General features: G+C 40.8%; 2 protein-coding genes across 3 annotated transcripts in view; one reads left to right on the top strand and one right to left on the bottom strand.

Moving 5' to 3' along the window:
- Window positions 1-22: 22 nt before the first annotated feature.
- On the bottom strand, window positions 23-9328 carry spg7 (SPG7 matrix AAA peptidase subunit, paraplegin). The gene is made up of 17 exons (XM_085345206.1): window positions 8816-9328; window positions 7455-7557; window positions 7288-7377; window positions 6928-7169; window positions 6620-6759; window positions 5960-6062; window positions 5753-5878; window positions 5434-5596; window positions 4957-5130; window positions 4758-4882; window positions 4532-4634; window positions 4056-4166; window positions 3857-3972; window positions 3205-3361; window positions 1602-1765; window positions 1205-1282; window positions 23-1115 (listed from the first exon to the last, which is right to left on the bottom strand). Exons 1-17 carry the CDS (start codon window positions 9035-9037, stop codon window positions 906-908), a joined length of 2427 nt encoding a protein of 808 aa, XP_085201332.1. The 5' UTR covers window positions 9038-9328; the 3' UTR covers window positions 23-905.
- Window positions 9329-11069: 1741 nt separating this feature from the next.
- Window positions 11070-20623, top strand: part of ankrd11 (ankyrin repeat domain 11) — a 116662-nt gene continuing 107108 nt past the window's right edge. For both annotated transcript variants that reach the window (XM_085345095.1, XM_085345035.1), the window contains exon 1: window positions 11070-11503. The gene's annotated coding sequence lies outside the window, so the exon portion shown is untranslated. The remainder of the gene's footprint in view (window positions 11504-20623) is intronic.

The raw sequence follows: 20623 nt of genomic DNA, 5'->3' as shown, positions 1-20623 counted from the left end.
GGCAAAACCATTCTTTGGAGCTTTATATTCACTTCTAGCAATAAAACCAACGTGCAGTCCCTGACAAACATCATTTCTCAAAAAAGAAACACCTTCTAATCTGTTCCTACTTAATTACTGATTCAAGATGAGAGAAAGACCAAAGTGTGTGGTGGAAAATCTGCTGCTTCATCACCAGCATGACATACATTTTGAAATCTCAGCTTTAAAGGTGTTTTACAAAATGCAGAATGTGGTTTCCTCAGAACAGTTATTCCTCACCGCCTCTGTTTCAGGTCTAAGCGGTCTAACTGCAGCTCACTACAGACTAATGCACACCTTGATGAGTTTTTAAAACCCCAGTCACAAACATCAGTGCCAATATATTTTGTGCATGTGACCTAACAGTACAGATTATTTCAGTAAAGAAAAACTCCAGTTACAAATGCTCAAGCAGCTTCACTTCTGCCATCTAAAATAACACAGATTTTCCAAAGAAATATCTGAAGCTAACCCTGAAAATGATTTATTATATTTTTTAAATTAAAAAGATCACATCTACTGGAGCCATCAACACCTATGTTGGCATAAACCTGCTAAGTGCACAAAGTAAATACTGTTCAGAGGCTTTTTCTCAACTGTTAGCACTTGTATTTGTTTGTAATCCTGTTTAAAAACACTTGTTTTTATTGTCACCATTGCATAATCATATGTCTCGGCAGCAAGCACACGAGAGAAATGATGGAATTCCCCAAAAATATTCATTCTGAAAGTTGCAGATTATCACACACATTAGCTAAGTGGAGACAACTGCAAATGTTCATTTGCACGAAAGTTTGCACGGACTGCAGAGTTTTTTATAAACTTTCACTGTTAGAAATATAAAGCACTAAAGAAGGGACTAAATACGCTGTACATTTCGAAGATCACACCAGCTGAGGGTTCATGTCCTCGTCTGTCTGCTTGTGGGGTGGAGGCGGCTGAGGCTCGTCTTCTCCTGTGTCTTGTTTGTCCCTCTCTGCCTCCACCCAGCTCTGTGGGAGGATCATCTTCTTGGGCCCATGGGGTGGTGGACCCAGCAAGGCTTCAATGTCATCGTAGTTCACGACTTCACGCTCAAGCAGCGCATTGGCCAACTGGAAAGACAGACCCAGCGAGTTTTTAAAGGCAATACAGAAGAATTGGCCTCACATGATTAAAACGCATAAAGAAGAAAACAACCGACCAGTGTTAGTTTGTCTCTGTTGTCCAGGAGCAGCTTCTCCGTTTGTCTGTATGCACGAGCTATCATTATCTTAGCCTCCTGCAAATACAGAAAGATGTATTCAAATTTACCAATTCACTTTTAAAACAAATGTCAATGATTTGCAACTGCTTTTAAGATTACATTTGAATGAATACAAATAACATTAAAACTGAGAAATATTATGATTATAAAAAAAATATTATTTTTAATAGGATGCTTGTAGCAAAGCGTCCAAACCTTCAGAAAATGTCCCGTACATACTCTAACAGCTGCAAGAGCTACAAATGTATACTTTAGCATAATAATATTAGCTTATTACTTCAACATTCACAGTGCTAATCTGAGAACAGAGGACTAATCCGATTTTTGAACCCACATGGTCCATCTGCTGCTGCAGGCCCTGGCTGAAAGGACGGCGCCCAATGGCACCTTGCTCTTCTGTTTCTGGGAACGAGACCTGCCCGACACTGTCGCACATGCCGTACTGCTTCACCATGGAGTAGGCCACACGCGTCACCTTGCGCAAGTCATCTTGAGCTCCTGGGGACACAGAAAAAAAGACGCTTAATGTTTAAATTTAATTAAAGCCCACTCCCACATCTTTCAGGTTTAACCAAACTTGCCAAAAGGGAGAATATTTATTTGGCTGCCCAGCAATTAGATATTTGACTGATAATAGAAAATGTATTTAAAGTAAGCAGTATGACCAAAAAAAAAAAAGAAGTGTTCACTGGTAGGTTGTGATTACAGGAAATAGAAACCATAAACATGGGTGTAAATCATCAGTCATGTTAATGTAACAATTTGCTCTCTGACCTTGGATCCTGGCTTTCTTCTGTGTGTTAGTTTGTCACAGTTGGAGACTAATCACACAAAACACCAATAGCAACATTTCCCCCTGATGATAACAGTCTACTCCAGGAGGACAATGGACCTCTCTACACCACAAAAACTGCTTGGTAAGAATATCCAGGTGTACAGGAACAACCTTGAAACACAGATCCTACAACAGAGTGCCAACCAGTTTCACCCTATGGCTACGTTCACACTGCAGGCGAAAGCGCATCAAATCTAATTTTTTTTGACCCTATGCGACCCATATGCGATCATGGTGTGACAGTGTGAACGGCACAAATCCGATATTTTCAAATCCGATCTGGGTCACTTTTGTATGTGGTACTGAATCCGATACATGTCTGATGTTTCAGAAAGCGACTGCTGTTTGATCGGTCATGTCGCATTAAATCCGTCTTTTACGTCACTGAAACAAGACAGACGCCAATTATCAGCTCCAGAGAAGACATCGCGAACGCTTCCTGGCCATCCAGTGTAGATGTCAGTGAAACTGTTGGGAAGACAACGTTGGAGAAATGTGAACATTTTATTTGTACTGTATAATCTGCAGATTCTGACAGAAATCTGCAACTATCCTTTGAAGCACCGCTCCTCTAAAACAGCAATAAGGATAATTATTAGGTTATTTACATTATTATGTGAATAACAAAATAACTTAAAGCAAAAATTGGGAAATGTAAAGTCCGAAGTCTTTATATTAAGGGCCATCAGTCAAACAATACTGTTTGGTCTGGGTCTAAACAGAGCGCGTTGTGTGTGACGTCTTCTTTTGCGCATGCGGGCCGCTTTAAGCGTTCACACTACAGTGCGTTTGCTGTCGCATTTTATTTGTAGTGTGAACGAGCAGACCAAAAAAAATCGGATTTGATCAAAAAATCGGAATTGAGCATTAAGACCTGCAGTGTGAACGTAGCCTATGATAGCTGGGTTAGCCTCCCACAAGACCCAAAAGATCCTCTAAAATTACCCTGGAGCAGACCCCACAGGACACCTGCAAAGAAGGCCTGACTGTAAGCTCCAACAGGCCAGAGCTGGTTTAGTGTCAGAAAAAGAGAACCTTAACGATATCAAGCAGGTGGTTTTAACATTGCAGCTGATTCGTGTGAAGATTAGTTGCAGGGTACCTGTAGTAACCTTGTTAAAGGTGATTGCTTCAGCAGCTCTTCCTCCTAGAGCCATACACATCCGCTCAAACAGCTGCTCCTTGGTGAAGAGATACTGGTCACGGGGTAAGATCTGGGCAAATCCTAGAGCTGCGTTTGTACGTGGAGCAATGGAAACCTGAAACACATCACATGATCTGTCAGTTTATGAAAGGTTTATAAAAAGGTGAATTGTACAGATTAAGGGTTAACCAATTGCACTGTTGCCTTTTTAGAGTATTTACATTTGTATCATAGCCTATTAAACTGTATGCTTTTCTAGATCAACATATAACCTCCGCAGTCCTTGTTCATAGTTGTGTCTTGTGTGGGACATGCGGCATATCCATTTGGGTTTTTATACACAGATGTGTGAAAGTCTAATACAGCAAATGGTATAAGAGGCAGAAAAGGAGCAACTGAAGAGAGACCCAGGATTATGAATAATCCAGGCATCTGTATAAACTGCCAAAACACTTATCAGTGGTGAAGTGGAGAAACAAGTGCTCCTCTGAAATGAAACCCTACTCTCAACACGCTCTGTGGAACACTTTGGACTTATCTGATTAAAGCTAAACATGACAATTAGATCTGGAAAGATTTACTTATATAGAATGCGTCACATTTCAAGTACCTTCATAACTGCTTCTGTGTGCTCAAGGAGCCATCCCACTAAGGCATGTCCAGACTCATGGAAGGCAATGACCCTCTGCTCCTCTTTAGACAGGATCTTACTCTTCTTTACGCTTCCTGATGACACACATTTGTCAGATTTTGCCACCGACACATGAGAAATATTTATTTCCCAGAACTTAGCGTGTGCATTATTGTACCTGCTATAACTCTCTCCACCGCATACTCAAAGTTAAAGGTATCGATGGATTTGTACCCTTCTCTGGCAGCATGCAGAGCAGCTTCGTTACAAATGTTTGCAATGTCTGCACCTGCAGAGACACCATGAGATAACAAATGTTAGAATAACACTTCAACATCAGCAGTGTTGAGATGTTTTATCCTTTTTGATTTAGAACTTCTCTTTCTTCATGGAGGCAGATAGACCAGTACTTTAGTATGCCCAAAGATGTTCATAGACTTCAGTTAGGACTAGGAATGATGCTCTTTAAATGATACCAATGCCAAGAGGGAGTCTACTTATTAAACCAATACTGATTATTTTATTGATTCCTGATTTGTTGTCTGAGCAAGCCTACACAGAAGATAAGCTAACAAGCTTGATGATTACGATTGACTGGACAGTTTTTTGGTTCTTGATCCCCATCCCTAAGGAGAACCATAAATGTGCACGTACCACTGAAGCCTGGGGTGAGCTCTGCCAGACGCAGGGAGTAGAAATTCGCTGGCTGAGTCAGCTTCAAGATCTTCAGATGCTGCTCAAAGATCTCCTTCCTCTCCTGGAAAACAATCGAAATGAAACAAACCAATCCAAATCTCCTGCACAGCAGCAAGGTTAAGTTGTTATTAAATGCTCAGCAACAAATGACAAGGATACCCATTTGGAAGATACCCAATGATACCTGCAGTGTTGGCAGATCTATAAAGATGTGTCTGTCCAGTCTGCCTGGTCTCATTAGAGCATTATCCAAAATATCTGCTCTGTTAGTGGAAGCAAGAACAATGACATGGTCTGTTGTTCCCATGCCTGCAAAAGAAGAGGAGGTTAGTATTCTGCCTGAAAAGCGAATGGGCTGCTCTAAAACCAGATGTTTTACTCACCATCCATCTCTACTAGCAGCTGGTTGAGAGTCTGCTCCTCCTCAGTGTTGGAGAAACCTGACATGTTGGTGGAGCGCTTCTTTCCCACAGCATCGATCTCATCGATGTAGACGATGCAGGGTGCTCGAGTGCGAGCCTCCTTGAATAAACTCCTGACCCGAGCAGCACCCAGGCCTACAAACAAACACATCGCTGTACATGATCTGGTTCTGCTGGAGGTTTCCTCCTGAAAAAGGGGACTGTCGCAAAGTGCTTGTTCACAGCTGGTCATGTGATTGTTGGGATTTTTTATGTATCACTGTTACAGCGCATATACATATAAAAAATAGGGCACTCGCTCTTACAGGCTCAAGTAAATCAGATAGCTTTCACTACAGTAAAACCCAATACTATATCTATATGATGATCATAAACAACATCATCAACTCACACAGTGAATATTAGCATCATGTTGATGCTCATGCTGTGTGTCCATACCTCCAATGACCTCCACAAACTCAGAGCCAGCCATAGCCAGAAACGGCACCTGGGCTTCCGTAGCTACAGCCTTAGCAAGCAGGGTCTTCCCACATCCTGGAGGGCCAAGCAACAATGCACCCTTGGGCACCTTGGCGCCAAGCTGGAGGTATCGTTCAGGACTCTATGAAAAGGTAAAGCTAGTGCTGTGAGTATTAAGCCGCAGAGGAGGAGGTTTGAGGATTCAGTTGATCAAGGCTTTCTTAATTAAATCTCAAATATTTAATGTGCTTCACTTGTGCAAAATGAACATATTTTAACTTTTGAGTACGTTTCTTACCTTGAGGTAGTCAACAAATTCCTTTACTTCCAATTTAGCCTCATGCATGCCTGCCACATCTTTGAAGCTCACACCTTTACCCGACTTCCCATCCACGATGGTGAACTTGGCCATCTTCAGCTGATTCTGTTAGGCAAGTTGGAATGTGGAGTTAGTCCACAGAACAAACAACATAGATGTCAGTTTGCTAAAATGTGTTTCATTTACAAAAGCACTGAAGCCGCCATCTCTGCCACCCATGCCAGCAAGTCGAAAGATATACCAGAGAATCGCCACACCGATCGCAGCCATGCCCAGAGCATAGACTGCACTGAAACAAGAATAGAGGGAGGAAAAAGGCTGTTTTTAACTTGAAATTACGACAAACCTGTAGTTCAAATATTAACATTTATGACCACATTGATTGCATGCATACGCCCATAGTCTAAGAAACAATAATGAAGTTCAAATGGATTTGAAAAGAAGCGCTTCTTGGATTCAAACAACTTCTACTGGAAGTGCTGTTTGGCAGGGATACACGTAGCATAAAATATGAAAAAGAAAAAAAACGAAAAAAAAAACTCCAAGGCATTTTCTTTTCAAAATAAAATTTAAATTTAAAATTTATTTTCACAACAAAAAACTCCCAACATGTTTCTGGCACACAGGCATTCATGAGGAGAAAATAAATAAATAAATAAATGAATACTGCTGAACTTATGTTTTTATGAAAAGCAAAATAAGCCATAATTTTGTTTTTGTTGTCGTATCTGCTCTGTATGATTTTAGCAGTGCCTTGAATTATTTCTTAATCCTCAGAAAAGATTAGGAAGGCACCTCATAAACGATTTCTTAGAATGTCTGCTCTGATAAGAGTTGTTTTCTTACTTCCCAAAAAATCCAGTGCGCTTGTAGGACACTGGTATTCTGTCCTTGCTGTCAATATTCAGCTCCTCCTCGGCAGCTCTCAGCTTCTCCTCGAACTTGTCAATGTTGGCAACCTGCATTCTGTACATAAGCGCCAGCCTCTGCAAAGCATGAGACGTAGCAGGAAATTAGAATTAAGCATGAGGGTCTCCTGCACTACTTTGAGTGTGTTAAGTGTGTGTGTGTGTGTGTGTGTGTGTGTGTGTGTGTGTGTGTGTGTGTGTGTGTGTGTGTGTGTGCGTGCGTGCAGAAAATCATGTACAACATACAGGCCTTCCGAAGATGACTGCTCCGGGATGAAGGTATATTTCCACAATGTCACTCTCGGGAACGACCTGCACACGTGACACCTCCCCCTTGGCAAGCATCTCGTTCACAAAGTCGTTCCAAGAGATGTTACCGCCACTGGTGTTAATGGAGTTCAGCAGGCTCATGATGAGCGCTATGATGAAGAGGGTTCGCAGGCGTTCCCGGTACATCTGATCCTCCTGTTCACGACGTTTCTTCTCCTCTGAAAGGTGAGGCCGAAAATAAAAAATAAAATAAAGTAAATGACGTGACAAAGAAACCAGGTGTGGTGCAGGTATTTATCAGTTGCATCAAGTAGCAAAAAAATATGCATCGCTTACCTTCATCTTCCTCTGGCGTCTTCCCCTTTGGCCCATTCTTTTTATCTTTGTTTTGATTAGACTGAGATGTACTGAAGAGATTTGTTGCCCCTGAAATCAAACAGTTTAATTTAAAGCAGCTATAAGTGAATTTTTAAACAACTTATGAAGGTAAACTAAGTATTTACCGAGTAAATTTGCCAAACCAACAGGGTTCCTGAGCAGGTTGTTCCTAATTAGCTCTTTTCTAAGTCCCACCAAGCTAGGCCCCAAAGGTCTGTGGAGAAGACTCTGTTATGGGAATATTGGAGAAAAAAGGTGGAAAGAAATCAGAATCAAAATCAGAACTAGAAAACCTAGTTAAATCAAAAGTGTGTAAATTTATTATCAACAAATGTGTTTACAACTTAAGGAAAAACAACAGACAATGTCACAATCTCAAACTGAAGACTTTCCAGAGTAGAATAAAAATAAGTTATTAAGGCATCTGTGACGGTTCTCAGTCATCCAGGTCATCATAGTCTAAGGAGAAAAGCCTCTGGACTTTTTTTAAGTTTCCTTGAAGAAACTTGAAAAATTCCAGACGCTTTTCTTTCCACGCTAGACAAGTGATTAAGGCGATCATATTTGACACTTTCAAATTTAACAAGTTAAATCATTATAATAAAACTATACCATATATGTGAAGTAAATCTCAGTAACAACAGTGCAGAGAGATTAATATTTTCTTACATGAAGTTAGAATGACATGTGAGAAGGAAATTTGACTAGAGCCATGGATACTTCTGATTATTTTATTATTAGATATCAACCTCAGTTGATGCCAAAAAAGCTATTAGCACTGTTTTGGGAGATAAAATTACTTATAGATCAAGTGTTGAAAAATCAATCATGTTGAGCCTTCTGCTAAAAAGATATTTCTTGGCCATTTCTTTAGGTACACCTCGTCCTCAGACCTGCCTTAATCCTTTGTGACATCGATCCAATAAGGTGCTGGACAAATTTCTCTGAGATTTTGGTCCCGATCGACATGATAGCAACACAGCTGAGTCATGGACGGATCAGGATGGATTCATGCTCTCGTGTTGTTTATGCCAAATTCTGGCCATGCCATCTGAATGTGACAGAAGAAATCAACTCAACAGACCACGCAATGTTTTTCCAATCTTCTATTGTCCAATTTTGATGAACCTGTGTGAAATTTAGACTCAGTTTTCTGTTCTTATCTGACAGGAGTGGTCTTCTGCTGCTATAGCCCATCTGCTTCAAAGTTCAGCTGCTCAGAGATGCTCTTCTGCTCAAAGCAATCTGGGAATTCTCCTCTGACCTCTCGCATCAACAAGGCATTTTAATCCAGAGAACCATAGGTCACCGGATATTTCCTCTTTTTTGGACCATTCTCGGTAAACAAGAAGAAACCCCCCTGCAGAACAGCATTTTCTGAAATACTCCTGTCTGGCATCAACAACCGTCAGTCATTTAAACCACCTTTCCTCCGAATGAAGTGGCCATCCATGGCCACTCATCCTATTAGTTACTTCACTCTTACCTGTATGAGTTTCTGTTGCTGCTGATCTGTAAGAGTCCGCTCTGACTTTGTAAGAAGCGTCTTCCTCACGTGATCACACCTAGATGGGACATTTTGAACACCGCGGCTGGATAATGGCTTGCTCTCCAATACATAACAGTTTCGCTTCAGCAGCGTCCACAATAAACCTCTGCTGTATTTGCGACAAACACCAGCACTTTGCTGCAACAACAAAGCTGACATAGTGGCTGTCGTTAGTCGAAAGCGAACATTTAACGGAGCTAATGCACCGACATAGCTGTCTCCGTCTCCTCGGAGGTTTAGAGCTCGGTTTGGAGCTCGAGCTCGTTGTTATTCAACCGCTCAGCCGGGCAAAGACGGCAGCCCTGCGGGGACCTACTTCGGCGCGAGAAACTCACAAAGACTATTTAATTTAAAAAAAAAAAAATCGGATTTCATTATTTAATAATCCTCGTTAGAGATACATTGTGTGTTCAGTATGTGCAGAATGCTAAATAATACAGTTAAACGCATCTCGGAAGTCGAACTTTGAACTTTAACCTTTCTTTGTCGATCTTTAAGGACCTGCAAGCTGCGCATATGTTTGCGCAGGATTTACGCAAAACAGCTTTAAAGCAGCACATTTACGACACATCAGAGAGTACAGTTACCTTTACCCCCCTCTTTATTGTTGCGAAATTAACCGCAATTTTCAAAGAATTAAAAAAAGAAAAATGTGTGTAATGTATGTAAACGGTTTAAATTAGCAAATTTACTGCTTCCCGTGAAGCCTGCAGTAAAGCGTTGTGGGTGTTTGTTTACTTGATTTTTCAGTCAAAGATGTATCACTGGTCCACCAGAGAGCGCTGTTGGTTAAGATGATTGAGCTGTTTTGGTACGGTGCGATTTAGCAAAATGAATGCATATGAAAACAGACAATGTTGGTTACGTGGGGTTAGATTGAGAGCAGGGTGCTTTTGTGTTTCGGTCCAGTTTAATAATAATAATAATAATAATAATAATAATAATAATAATAATAATAATAATAATAATAATAATACCCGGTATTATTAATGTGAATAAGCTTCAGTCAAGAAAGAAGAAAGAAGAAAGGCTTTGTGGATAATGAAAACAATGTCGTAGAAACGCAGACTGTATGGAACTGTATGTACAGGTCTGATTGAATGGCATAAAAGTGACCCAATGAGAGTTTGGAGTTTTCCTTTCGGCCAATAGGAGCATTCGTATCATCCGTTCACGTATCAGTTTAACCACGGGTCTGTCAGGTTTGTTCACCAGCACGCTCCGGTTTCTTCACAGACTCATCAGCCGAAAGCTGCACTTAGATCACGTCATTAGACATATAAAAGGCCGTGAAACATGCATATCTTAAGAATTATAATAAAAAGTTTTCCAGAGCGTTTTTCACAAGGATAATCATTTACAATTTCAAAGTATCAACCCCAAACCGCCGATAGTGTTGTTTAAATTATTTTACATTCATTAATAAATCCTTAAATACTAAAAAACATGCCAGCGAGTATGATGTATGTATAACTACTATGACTTATGATGATACAGAATTTTTTCTTGCGGGTTACCAGGCCCAATGGTATCAGGAAGGTCAGTATAGCTAAGCTAAAAAGACTTAGAGGGGATAACTACTGCTCTCGTACTAAATGAGTGGTAAATGGACTTAAACGGATTGGTTATAGAATAGCAGTGTGCATAGAGGCACACACCGAGGTCCTGTAGGTAATTATGTGAAGCTGCAGGTGTTTAATTATCACAGGGATTCCCCCCCCCTCTCAATAAGTGTCGCAAAATAGCTCACATCAGGGTCAGACAACACGAACTCGCGAATGTCTGTGCGCCTGCGCGACAAAGTCTGTCTGAACTATTTTGTCATAAACAAGTGCTTCCACTTACTGATGCGAGCCAACCGGCGTAAACGTGTCTAGGAACATGTACCACGCGAGCTGGCAATGCGTTTTTATAAAGACAGAAAAACGAGTGCACCCAACGCCCGTACTCCATTTCCTTTTCGTGGTCCTCCAACTATATAATGGAGCGTTGTCTCAGGCGTTTGAAACTGTGACACATGGGCCGCCACGTTGGGGCACGTCTCAAGCTTGGACAGAAGGGTGGATAGGGTGGTTGGGCTGATCCAAAATGGCGTCGTTTTCAAAGTGCACTGCAAAGGTATCCGCCTACAGCATCGTAGCCAATCAGAGCTCGCGTTTCATCCGCGACTCGTTTCCGTGCCGAGCGTCCCCGCACACTGTATGCTAAGGCCGCTCGAAAACCGCTCGAATGGTTTGGCGGAGAGGATTAAAGCGAAACAAAAATAACATCTTTTGATGGCTTATATTTACCCAAGCTAGCCTCGAGCTACATAGGTGGACCGTTAAAGGTCCGTAGTTTTTGGAGAAGATGAAATAGCAACGCTGTAAACGAATTCTCGTGGATATTTTAGTGTTTTTTCTGTGGACGTCTGTTTGTTGGTCTACACGATTTTAACAAGCTAGCGCTAGCCTCGACTCGAATGAGCTGCGATGGTCGTCGCAAATTTATGCGGATGTCTCCGGAGCAGTGTATAGTGAACCGACGGCGACAAATGGGACCATCCAGCATCGGCGGAAAACACCACGGCGTAGACTAAACGTTAAAGATTCAGTAACTGGTTGAAATTGTGGGAATCAGACAGAGGTAGGTGTGCTTTTACTCTCCCTGCAAAGCTAACATGGCAACAACAACAAACTGACTCCTGCTGTCCCCGAGATTAACCCGTTATTATGGTGTGAATGTGCAATGTTTTCGTGCATTTACTCTTTTTAACCAGCGCTTTGACATTGTATCGCCATTGAACTACATGTACTTTTGTTTTTTTCCTCTTAAAATATTAAGAATTACTTCTCAAGTGCAGCTTTATTGAGGGGTTATCCTCTTCATCCCCCCTCCCAAGTGATCCGAGTTTGAAAGAAGGAATCCCTTCTCTTAGATACACATTGAGAAATCGTCTACACTCTGAAGCAAAATTTATTTAGTTGTGGTGAATCATTTTTTGAGCTTGATGTGATTGTCAATGTGTTGACTCTTTAAAATTAAGTCTAAATATCTTAGTCAGCAGCCAATACTGCAAACATTGGTACCCCATGCCCACGTGTGGCATTACTAACAGAGTAGCGCTGTGCGTGTGTTTTTGAAAGGTTTTTGCAAGCAAAGGTGGTTTGATGTAAACTGTCCGCGGTCTTTAGGCTAATAATTGGCTTATTTGTATATTTATGCTTTAAGACTAAGGGGCACCTTTATATCCCAGACAATAATTAACATGACATTACTCAAGAGAGTGCACCAGTAACATCCAAATGTTGACCTATTTTCAAAAGGCACAGTAGCATTGCTCGTTTAGCTGGTGACCTAACGCAATACTGGTCTTCCAGCTTTTCCAGTTAGGTTAGCGTCTTAATTCTCTAGCTCTTATGCATTTGGATATGCTTTGGATTTGTACAACCCTGTGTGTAAACAAAGCAATGAAAGACATAGTCAAAGCTGAAACCAGTGAAGAGGATTTGTTTATGCATTGCGGGTCCACAGGCTGCCCGGATTTTATCACTACGTGCTTGCATACAGTTTGGAGCCTAACTGTATGAATGGATAACTATCTAAATTGGCAGTGTCGGTTCAGTGGAACACCCCCCTTCCCACCTCCTTTAAAAAATATGAAGGAAAGACACAACATGGTGGGGTTTGAGGAAATTGAATATGGAGGAGAAGCTTGCCACTTTGGTGCAGTACCAGTGCTGAGGAAAACACTGCAGTGCCGTTGGTGGTGTTTTATACCAAGATACTGAGTGTTGAAGCTTGTTGGGGCGTTCATGTTGACTACACTGCAGAGGCAGTGATGCATATCTCTGTCTCCCTTGAGCTTGCGTAGGTTCTGTTTGTCTGTGCTATAGTTAAAGCCTCAGTTCCTTTGCTGTTACAGCACAGACTGTTCATGTCCACATGAAGATGGTGATGTGCAGGATTTATGTGTGAAATTTGTGCCTTAGCAGAAATGTAAACAAATTTGGTCTCCAGTAGATCTGGGCGATAAAGATCATTGAAATACGAGCAATAGAAATCACGGACAACATGAAAAGCCAGGGACAATGCTGAACCAGTCATGTGGCTGAAATAGAGTTACGTCCACATCAGGTTAGGTTGACACACAGAGCATAGGATGTGCAGCGAGCAGCAACTCATGTGCTATTGTTTGGGCTACTGCAACTATACACACTAGCACATTAGGAGCGCTTGGCGAGATAAAATGCAAAATTATTACAGAAAACTGTTAATGAAAATCCAGTTAACAGTGTTACTGAAGTGGCACCCCAATGGACATAGACTAAGGGTCAAAAGATGAGGGTACGATTGAAAAGAAGAGTTAGAACAAACTGCCAGCTGCGTTGTTTCCACAAAGGCAGTTAACACAAGCGATTGCTTTTACCCTCTGAAGCATTGCCATCCTTCAGAGTACGCACAATACACTCCAGACTATTTCTTCCATACCATTTCTGTCATATCATGAATGCTTACTTTATTGTAAAAGACGCAATGACAGAAAGTGCAGTTGAAAATGTTGGATTTAAGTAGCTGATTCAATTAACTAACCCTAGTTAACATTTCTCTTGAGCAGCACTTTACCAGCTCTACACGGAGTGCAGAGCTGGTAAAGTGAATGTTGAATGAGTCATACTTTGCTAACATGTTGGATTTTTGGTCACGTTGCACGTAGAGCTGGGCGATATAAGATTTTTTCATATCACGATATGTTTTTTTCATTTCAGGCGATAACGATATCTATCACGATATAAGCCAAATAACTATATTTGTAAGATTTAAATGTGCCGTTGCTCACAAGTAAAATGTGAAATAATCAGCAGTAGAGCAGGGCGATATGGCCAAAAATATTTATCACGATATATATTTGAAAATTTGCGATAACGATATAACTGACGATATAATTGATGAGAGACAAAATACAACTCCACAACATTACTAGCGCAAAAAGACAACCTTCCATTTATTTTCACTTAAACAAGAAGCTGGTTTTTATGTACATTAAAGCTTTATAAAAATGTAACAGTGCAAATGCAAATTCCTTGCTGAAAGTTTAACCAAAAGGCATTTCCAGTAGAAATGGGCTGACATATCCTGAGCATAACCATGTATAATATCCACTGAAGTTAAAAAGAGGTGCTTTGCAACATTAAACTGCAGTGTGCAGTACGCATTTTTCGGACCATAAGGTGCACGGGATTATAAGGCACATTAAGCGAAACAAAGCAGTCAGATAAATCAAACTTTATTCAAGTTTCCTCCACTTCTGTACCATTGATTCATTAATGTTGAATTCTCTGGCAGCTGTTCTATTCCCATGTTGTTGCAGTATATTAATGACTAACCTCGTATTGTGGATGGATTATCTCAGTTGTTCTCCTGACTGAAGTTTGGTCTGTTTACAGCATCCTGCCATGCGATTGCATTTGTCTCGAACCATCAGGAACGTTAACTTTTATAAGTGGAAAAGTGTTAGTGTTCGTCCTCCAGATTCACTGTTTATGTTATGCTAACATAGCTGTGTCGCTAGCGATCACGTAGCACATCATTGTATACCAGCTAGCCCAACTTCAGTAACCCTACAAACGTCACTGCTGTTTAGTTTCCTGTCTTCATTTATGTTGGAAGTGATAGCAGAGCTGTACGTTTGAATTTTTTCAGAAATCTCTCAGTCAGAACATGCAATATCATGCTTAGGTAACTAGCGAAACTAGCGAGCTAACTTCCGCTAGCTTCCTGCTAACTTCTAACTCCGTTAAATGTAATAACTTTTTTTTTTTTTTTTTTGCCTGTCCCGTTTGGCTCTTTTGCCATCAGAATTGTTGTCTAAAGGCAAAGAAAGATGCCCAACGGATTTACTTTACCAAATTGACCATCCCAGCCTTGCCGTAATGGTCCATTTGATTCACCTTTTATTGTTTATTTTATTTTCACTTACTGAATACGGGACAGACTTGACTGGGGGAAAGAAGGGGAGAAAGAAAGAGGGAAAGAGAAACAGCTGAGAAGAGGGACTGGGGAGAAGGGCAAAAAACAAAAACCAACGGAATGAGCAGAAAAAAAAAAAAGAAAAAAAATGCATATATCGATCACCTGGATCACCTGCTGAGAAAGAAAGGTAACTAGCGAAACTAGCGAGCTAACTTCCGCTAGCTTCCTGCTAACTTCTAACTCCGTTAAATGTAATAACTTTTGTTTTCATGGATGCCTGGAAGTTAAACTTCATAGTTACACCTGGTAAAGCAGCAATGCTGATCGTTTTATTAAAGATGAAAGAATTTAGACAGTTAACTCTCGGTGATGCTGCAGTGTTGTTTGACCTGAAGCATGCAGAGTTTAGGACCCAGATTACTCCCAGATTTAAGAGCATCTTAGTCCGACAAATACGACAATAACGACGGCCGCTTGCATGTTCTGCAAAAAAATGTGCTTTGTTGTGTATCTGACGGACAAACACCAAACCAGTTCCACATCACGGAAGTTGCACCATTTTTACAAACCAATTCTGGTTCATCTGTTTCACTCAACAATTGGCCATGTACGTATGAAAACAAAGGCACTGCGCATGCGCGCTTTACTCCCATTCTATCGTGATATTTCATTTTCCTATCGTTGCCTAACATTATACCGGTATTACCGTGAACGGTATAATATGGCCCAGCCCTAATCAGCAGCTTGTTTTTATTTAAATATTTATTTCCCATAATAAGTTCATCCATTAAGCGGCCGCGAATGGATGGATGAAGTTCAGCAGGGTAGATGTACTTAAGGAACATGAGACTTTTTCAGATAAATAAAGGCAAATATTGCAAACTACACAAAAGGCAGCCGCTAAAGCGTTTGTTTCAAAATAGAACAAACGAAACAGACTAAATTGTCAATTCCACTTAGAAACAAAATATTAATTCTAAAAATAAATCTTAGTTTGTTTTACAGAAGAACAGACAAAACTGACTAACTTTTGTCAAAATCAAATAAACTGAGAACTAAAAGGAAATTCTCAATCTCTCCTTGTTGTATAGCTTAGCTTTTCAAACAGTTTTAACAGTTACTTTAGTCTGACAAAAGCCGAATGACGAATTAGCGCTTCCAGTCAGAGACTGAGGCTACGTTCACACGTACACGGGTATTTTTTTAAAACGGAGATTTTCCGTTTTCGTTTTAAAAAAGAATCCCGTCCACACATAAAGGCAGAAATGAAGGAAAACGCTGCTATGAACATGCCAAAGCAGCAGGTGGCGCTAGATTCCTAACCGTGCAGAAATGTTGGCCAATCAGAAGTCTAGAAGCCTCGGTGGGAAAAAGTAAACAAAGCTGGGGCATAGAAGCAGAACCGAGTCGTATGTGTGGAGGGACAGTAACTGTGTGTATATGTAAGCATTTAAACACTGCAGAGAGTAGAATTAACAGTAACAGTATTGTAGAAATTCATTTCACCGAAACAATAACGTGGCGCACAGTGTGACGCATGCACCAGTTTATTGTATTTCCAGACTTGCTTTCGGCACAATTTACAGTGCACGCTACTCTGTTTTTTGTCAGACTTGAAATAGCCGAAATACCTTCACACTACGGAACTTCTATGGCTCTTCCGTTCGACAATCTCTCCGGCATTGGAACCATCATCTGTTTTCTCTTCGGTAACCTTCGGTCACGCTCGGTTGATTTCCCTAGTCGGCACACTCATTTCCTCCATTACCCGGGCTGTACGGTGGCTGGCTGCTTCCCAAACAAATACACATGTGCGGCTTGGCACTTGTGCTGTACGTAACAAGTCACACGACGTGACGCTGCGGCTGTGATTGGTTTGGCTCTGCGCTACTTAATTTGGATTGGCTGACCTTTTTTTTTTTTTTTTTTTTTTTTTTAAGAGGACAAGAGCGGCGAGGTCTATCGCGATAGTTTAATTTCTCTATCGAGTAAAAGTTATATCGCGATACATATCGTTATCGTTCTATCGCCCAGCTCTAGTTGCACGTCTGATCCATGTATGAGCCTCACTGCCCATTTCATTGAGACACTATTGCACTTCTCGTGCCTTTAAGAAATGTATGTGTATATGTTTTTGCCTTGGAGCATAGGCAGACCATCATTCAGTGACTTTGTCAGTTTTGTGTATGTTCTCCTTTGTTTCCTTGTGAACTTTGATTTGTACATTTGATTTGTATTTGAATTTTTTGTTCAAAGATATTAGTGATAACTGCCATCCTGGTTGAATTCAGCTGAATTGCATGTCCCGTCTGGTTCCCCTTACTGATGCCTCTGTTTCTAAAATTGCTACCAAGGAAACAAGACATATACTCTCACTGTAACAGGAAGTGGAGTTTTGCTGGGCTTTGATAAGTTATGAGCCTGGATTCAGGCAGGCTGACTTCTGTGATTTTGCTCTTCTGCTGCCCAAGAGTAGTTTTCATGTCTGAGAATAATCTCAAGGGTCCCCCAAAATGTAGAAAATAATTTTGCCTGTGTGTCCATCCCCACTAATCCATTTTCATTTTAAGCCCTAGGTTGTTGCTTGTTTTCCACTAGCATTCTCATTACTGTGGCGTTTTGGGACCAATAAAATGGAGCTTTCTGCTGACCCAGTTTTAAAACTCTGGGCTTGTGTTTTGGTCTGGACAGACAGATACTTAAACTTGTGAAAAGGCCACCACAGATGAGCACCTTCCCTTCTGACAGCGATTTATCAAAGTCATCCTAGAAGCAATTCTAGCCACTCAACAGCCATCTTGTTAACAAATTTGGGCAGTTATTTCGATGCCCCTTTTTATAATTGTAGAACAAGTCTGAGCTCTTATTTTCAGTAGTCACTGGAACAAAATCAGAATGTACAGAATCCCCTGCTCATACAGATTTCAATTCACTCTAAAATAAGAATTGAAGAGCTGTTCCTTTTTTCCCCCTCGCGTAAGATATGCATGTACTTGTATGTGTATGTTGTGATGCTGACTGTATGCAGTTTCTCAGTCAGCATCTCTGGCTAATCCCATTAGAACACTTGAACCACATGCCTTGATTCTTTCTGGTTACAGATTTAATTGATCAAGTGATAAGGGCACTCTGTTATATCTTTACGATGAGTAGATGTGGCCTCCAACACATAGCTGACACTTGTAAATCTGCTGTGCGTAACTGCAAGTTTATCAACTGGAATTGGCTCATGTGATTTCCAGCTTGGATGCTGATTGGCTCTTTTCCTGTTACAGAATTCTCCTATAGAGTCATGAACGTTTGCGTGCCATGTCTCTGATCCTGTCAATTAGGGCTGCACGATTAATTATTAGAAAATCTCGATTCATACTTATGTGCGATCTCATTTCCAAATGACAACGATAAATTTTTTTTAAAAAAGACGACGACGATGATTGTACCGCATTTTGATCCGGGACGTAATCTGCATGAAAACAAGCGCTCACTCTTCCTGCTCAACAAATGACAAGGGCGGAGCCTTATACCACGTGATACAGAAGCTGTGCCGTGTGATGCTAAAATTAGCAGGGGAAAAAACAACGGAGAGCACGTCAGGGATGACGAGAAAGTGACAGGAGAAAATCCGTCCCGGTCAACCACCCAAACATCAATAACGGGAACCTTACAGCGCTTCCCTATACACGTCGAACTCCCGCAGGCACAAAGAAATTACGGAGGCTATCACTTATCACCTGACCAAACATATGGCTCCCATCAACACTGTGCAAAACCAGGGATTTAGGAAAATGATCAACACCCTCGACAAATGCTACACTGTGCCGTCCCGCAACTATTTTTCTATTGTTGCACTACCTGCTCTATACACACAGTGTCGAGCAACGGTGGAGACAGAATTTCAAGCAGTACAACAACAAAACGTGAGACATTTGTTGTTTTTAGGTTTATTTATTGTTTTTATGTTCAGTCTCAACTGTTACGAAGTTGATGTGGAGTTAATAAGTGCAATAAATATTTATACTAGAAAAGAAAATCGTGAGAGAATCGTGATCTCAATTCTAAGCCAAAAAATCGTGATTCTCATTTTATGCAAAATTGTGCAGCCCTACTGTCAATTACAAATTTAAGTTAACCGGGCGATCGTGGCTCAAGAGTTAGGAGTTCGCCTTGTAATCGGAAGGTTGCCAGTTCGAGCCCCGGCTTGGACAGTCTTGGTCGTTGTGTCCTTGGGCAAAACACTTCACCTGTTGCCTACTGGTGGTGGTCAGAGGGCCCGGTGGCGCCAGTGTCCGGCAGCCTCGCCTCTGTCAGTGCGCCTCAGGGTGGCTGTGGCTACAATGTAGCTTGCCATCACCAGTGTGCGAATGTGTGTGTGAATGGGTGGATGACTGGATGTGTAAAGCGCTTTGGGGTCCTTAGGGACTAGTAAAGCGCTATATAAATACAGGCCATTTAAACTTAAGCCATCTCATACATACACATTTAATAGCTTTATCTTCTTGGTGTGGTTACTTTTCACATTGTTAATAATAATACTGTCACTACCATTATTTCCATTAGGCATGCACCAGTTCAACTTCTTTCTTTCCAGTATGACACTAAAACATTGGCTTAGAGCATCTGCTGATTTGAAGAGTTAAATAGTAAGCCGTGGTCTTCATTGTGGGGAACAGACTGGTAATTGATCTTTTATGTTTCACAGGGTATCAGTATAAAATGTACCAGATAAATACATCCAAGAATACATTTATTCATTTGGTATTTATTTGTAAAATAATAAATAACACAGTGACAAAAGCAAAAACAAAACCTACAGTATCTAACATTTAAGACGAGTGTGTATTTAGGATATTGTGCTTTTTATAGTTCTGTTAGTGAGTTTCTGTGAATGCACCTCGCACAATAATGTAACACAAACTTGCACAACATACTCAGGATGCATGTTGGCAGGAGAAGAGTGAAGTGAATTAATTCCATGTTATTTTATCATAATTGTAAAAACATCTTTTTTAACAAGTATCACACAAAGAGCATAATGAGTGAGAGACGCCAACAGCCTATACATCAACATCATCTTCACTTTTCAGTCATTGCAGCGCACTTGAATAGTGCGGTTATATCAAACAACAATGCAAACATAAAGAGTTGCTGCTGGCATACCATCTTGAAAGTGACAAAGCTTTTACCTTCCCCCATGCTAGCAGCTTATCCACCACTGCTGACAAGAATGTTGCATGAACATGAATATCTATCTCAGCTTTTTTGGTCTGGTTTTGACCAATACCTGCTCCAAATTACTACGTCCCTAGTTGCTTCGGAAGCTCATGTTGTGTTCTGACAGCACGATTGCCTTAAATTTGTGTGTTACCTGATTTATAAAAACACTCATGCACAGTGTTTGCGATTAATCGTGTGTTGTGTGTTCACGGGCAGTTTGTGTAGACAGAGATTATCTGAAACTTTGCTTAAACACTTGTCTGGACAGAGATTAGTGTCGATGCAACCTTACTCAACCTCTGAGGTGTACGGATATCGGCCAGCTGTTAAGCATGTTGTAAACCTTAGTGCTCTGTTTTTCCTCTTCAGTCTTCTGTCTCATTCAAAGATGGACTACCTTTGTTTTGTTTTGTTTTTTGTTGTTTTTTGTTAATGATGAAAAGCTGGTATGAAGGTGAACAAGTCGATGTATTATGCACAAACAACAGAATGGCAAGGAAGAGAACAAGACCTGCTTGATTGCTCTGTTTGGCTGGCTTGACAGTAGCTGTTGCACAGGACAGACAACCAGGCTATTAT

This window comes from Diplotaxodon limnothrissa, linkage group LG1, assembly GCF_057381915.1.
Source record: "Diplotaxodon limnothrissa isolate DT_005_m linkage group LG1, D_limnothrissa_male_GT1.1, whole genome shotgun sequence".
NCBI classification, from domain to species: domain Eukaryota; kingdom Metazoa; phylum Chordata; class Actinopteri; order Cichliformes; family Cichlidae; genus Diplotaxodon; species Diplotaxodon limnothrissa.
The sequence above is the reverse complement of the archived record's forward strand: the minus strand, read 5'-3'. Positions and strand labels throughout refer to the sequence as shown.

What these genes read in the sequence shown, in the direction of transcription:
- spg7 (XM_085345206.1), bottom strand. Translation starts at nt 9,037, where the DNA reads ATGTCAGCTTTGTTGTTGCAGCAAAGTGCTGGTGTTTGTCGCAAATAC. An exon ending in TGGTTTGGCAAATTTACTCG is followed by an intron (nt 7,378 to 7,454) that starts GTAAATACTTAG and finishes GTTTGATTTCAG; the next exon opens with GGGCAACAAATCTCTTCAGT. An exon ending in CGCACTGGATTTTTTGGGAA is followed by an intron (nt 6,063 to 6,619) that starts GTAAGAAAACAA and finishes TTCTTGTTTCAG; the next exon opens with TGCAGTCTATGCTCTGGGCA.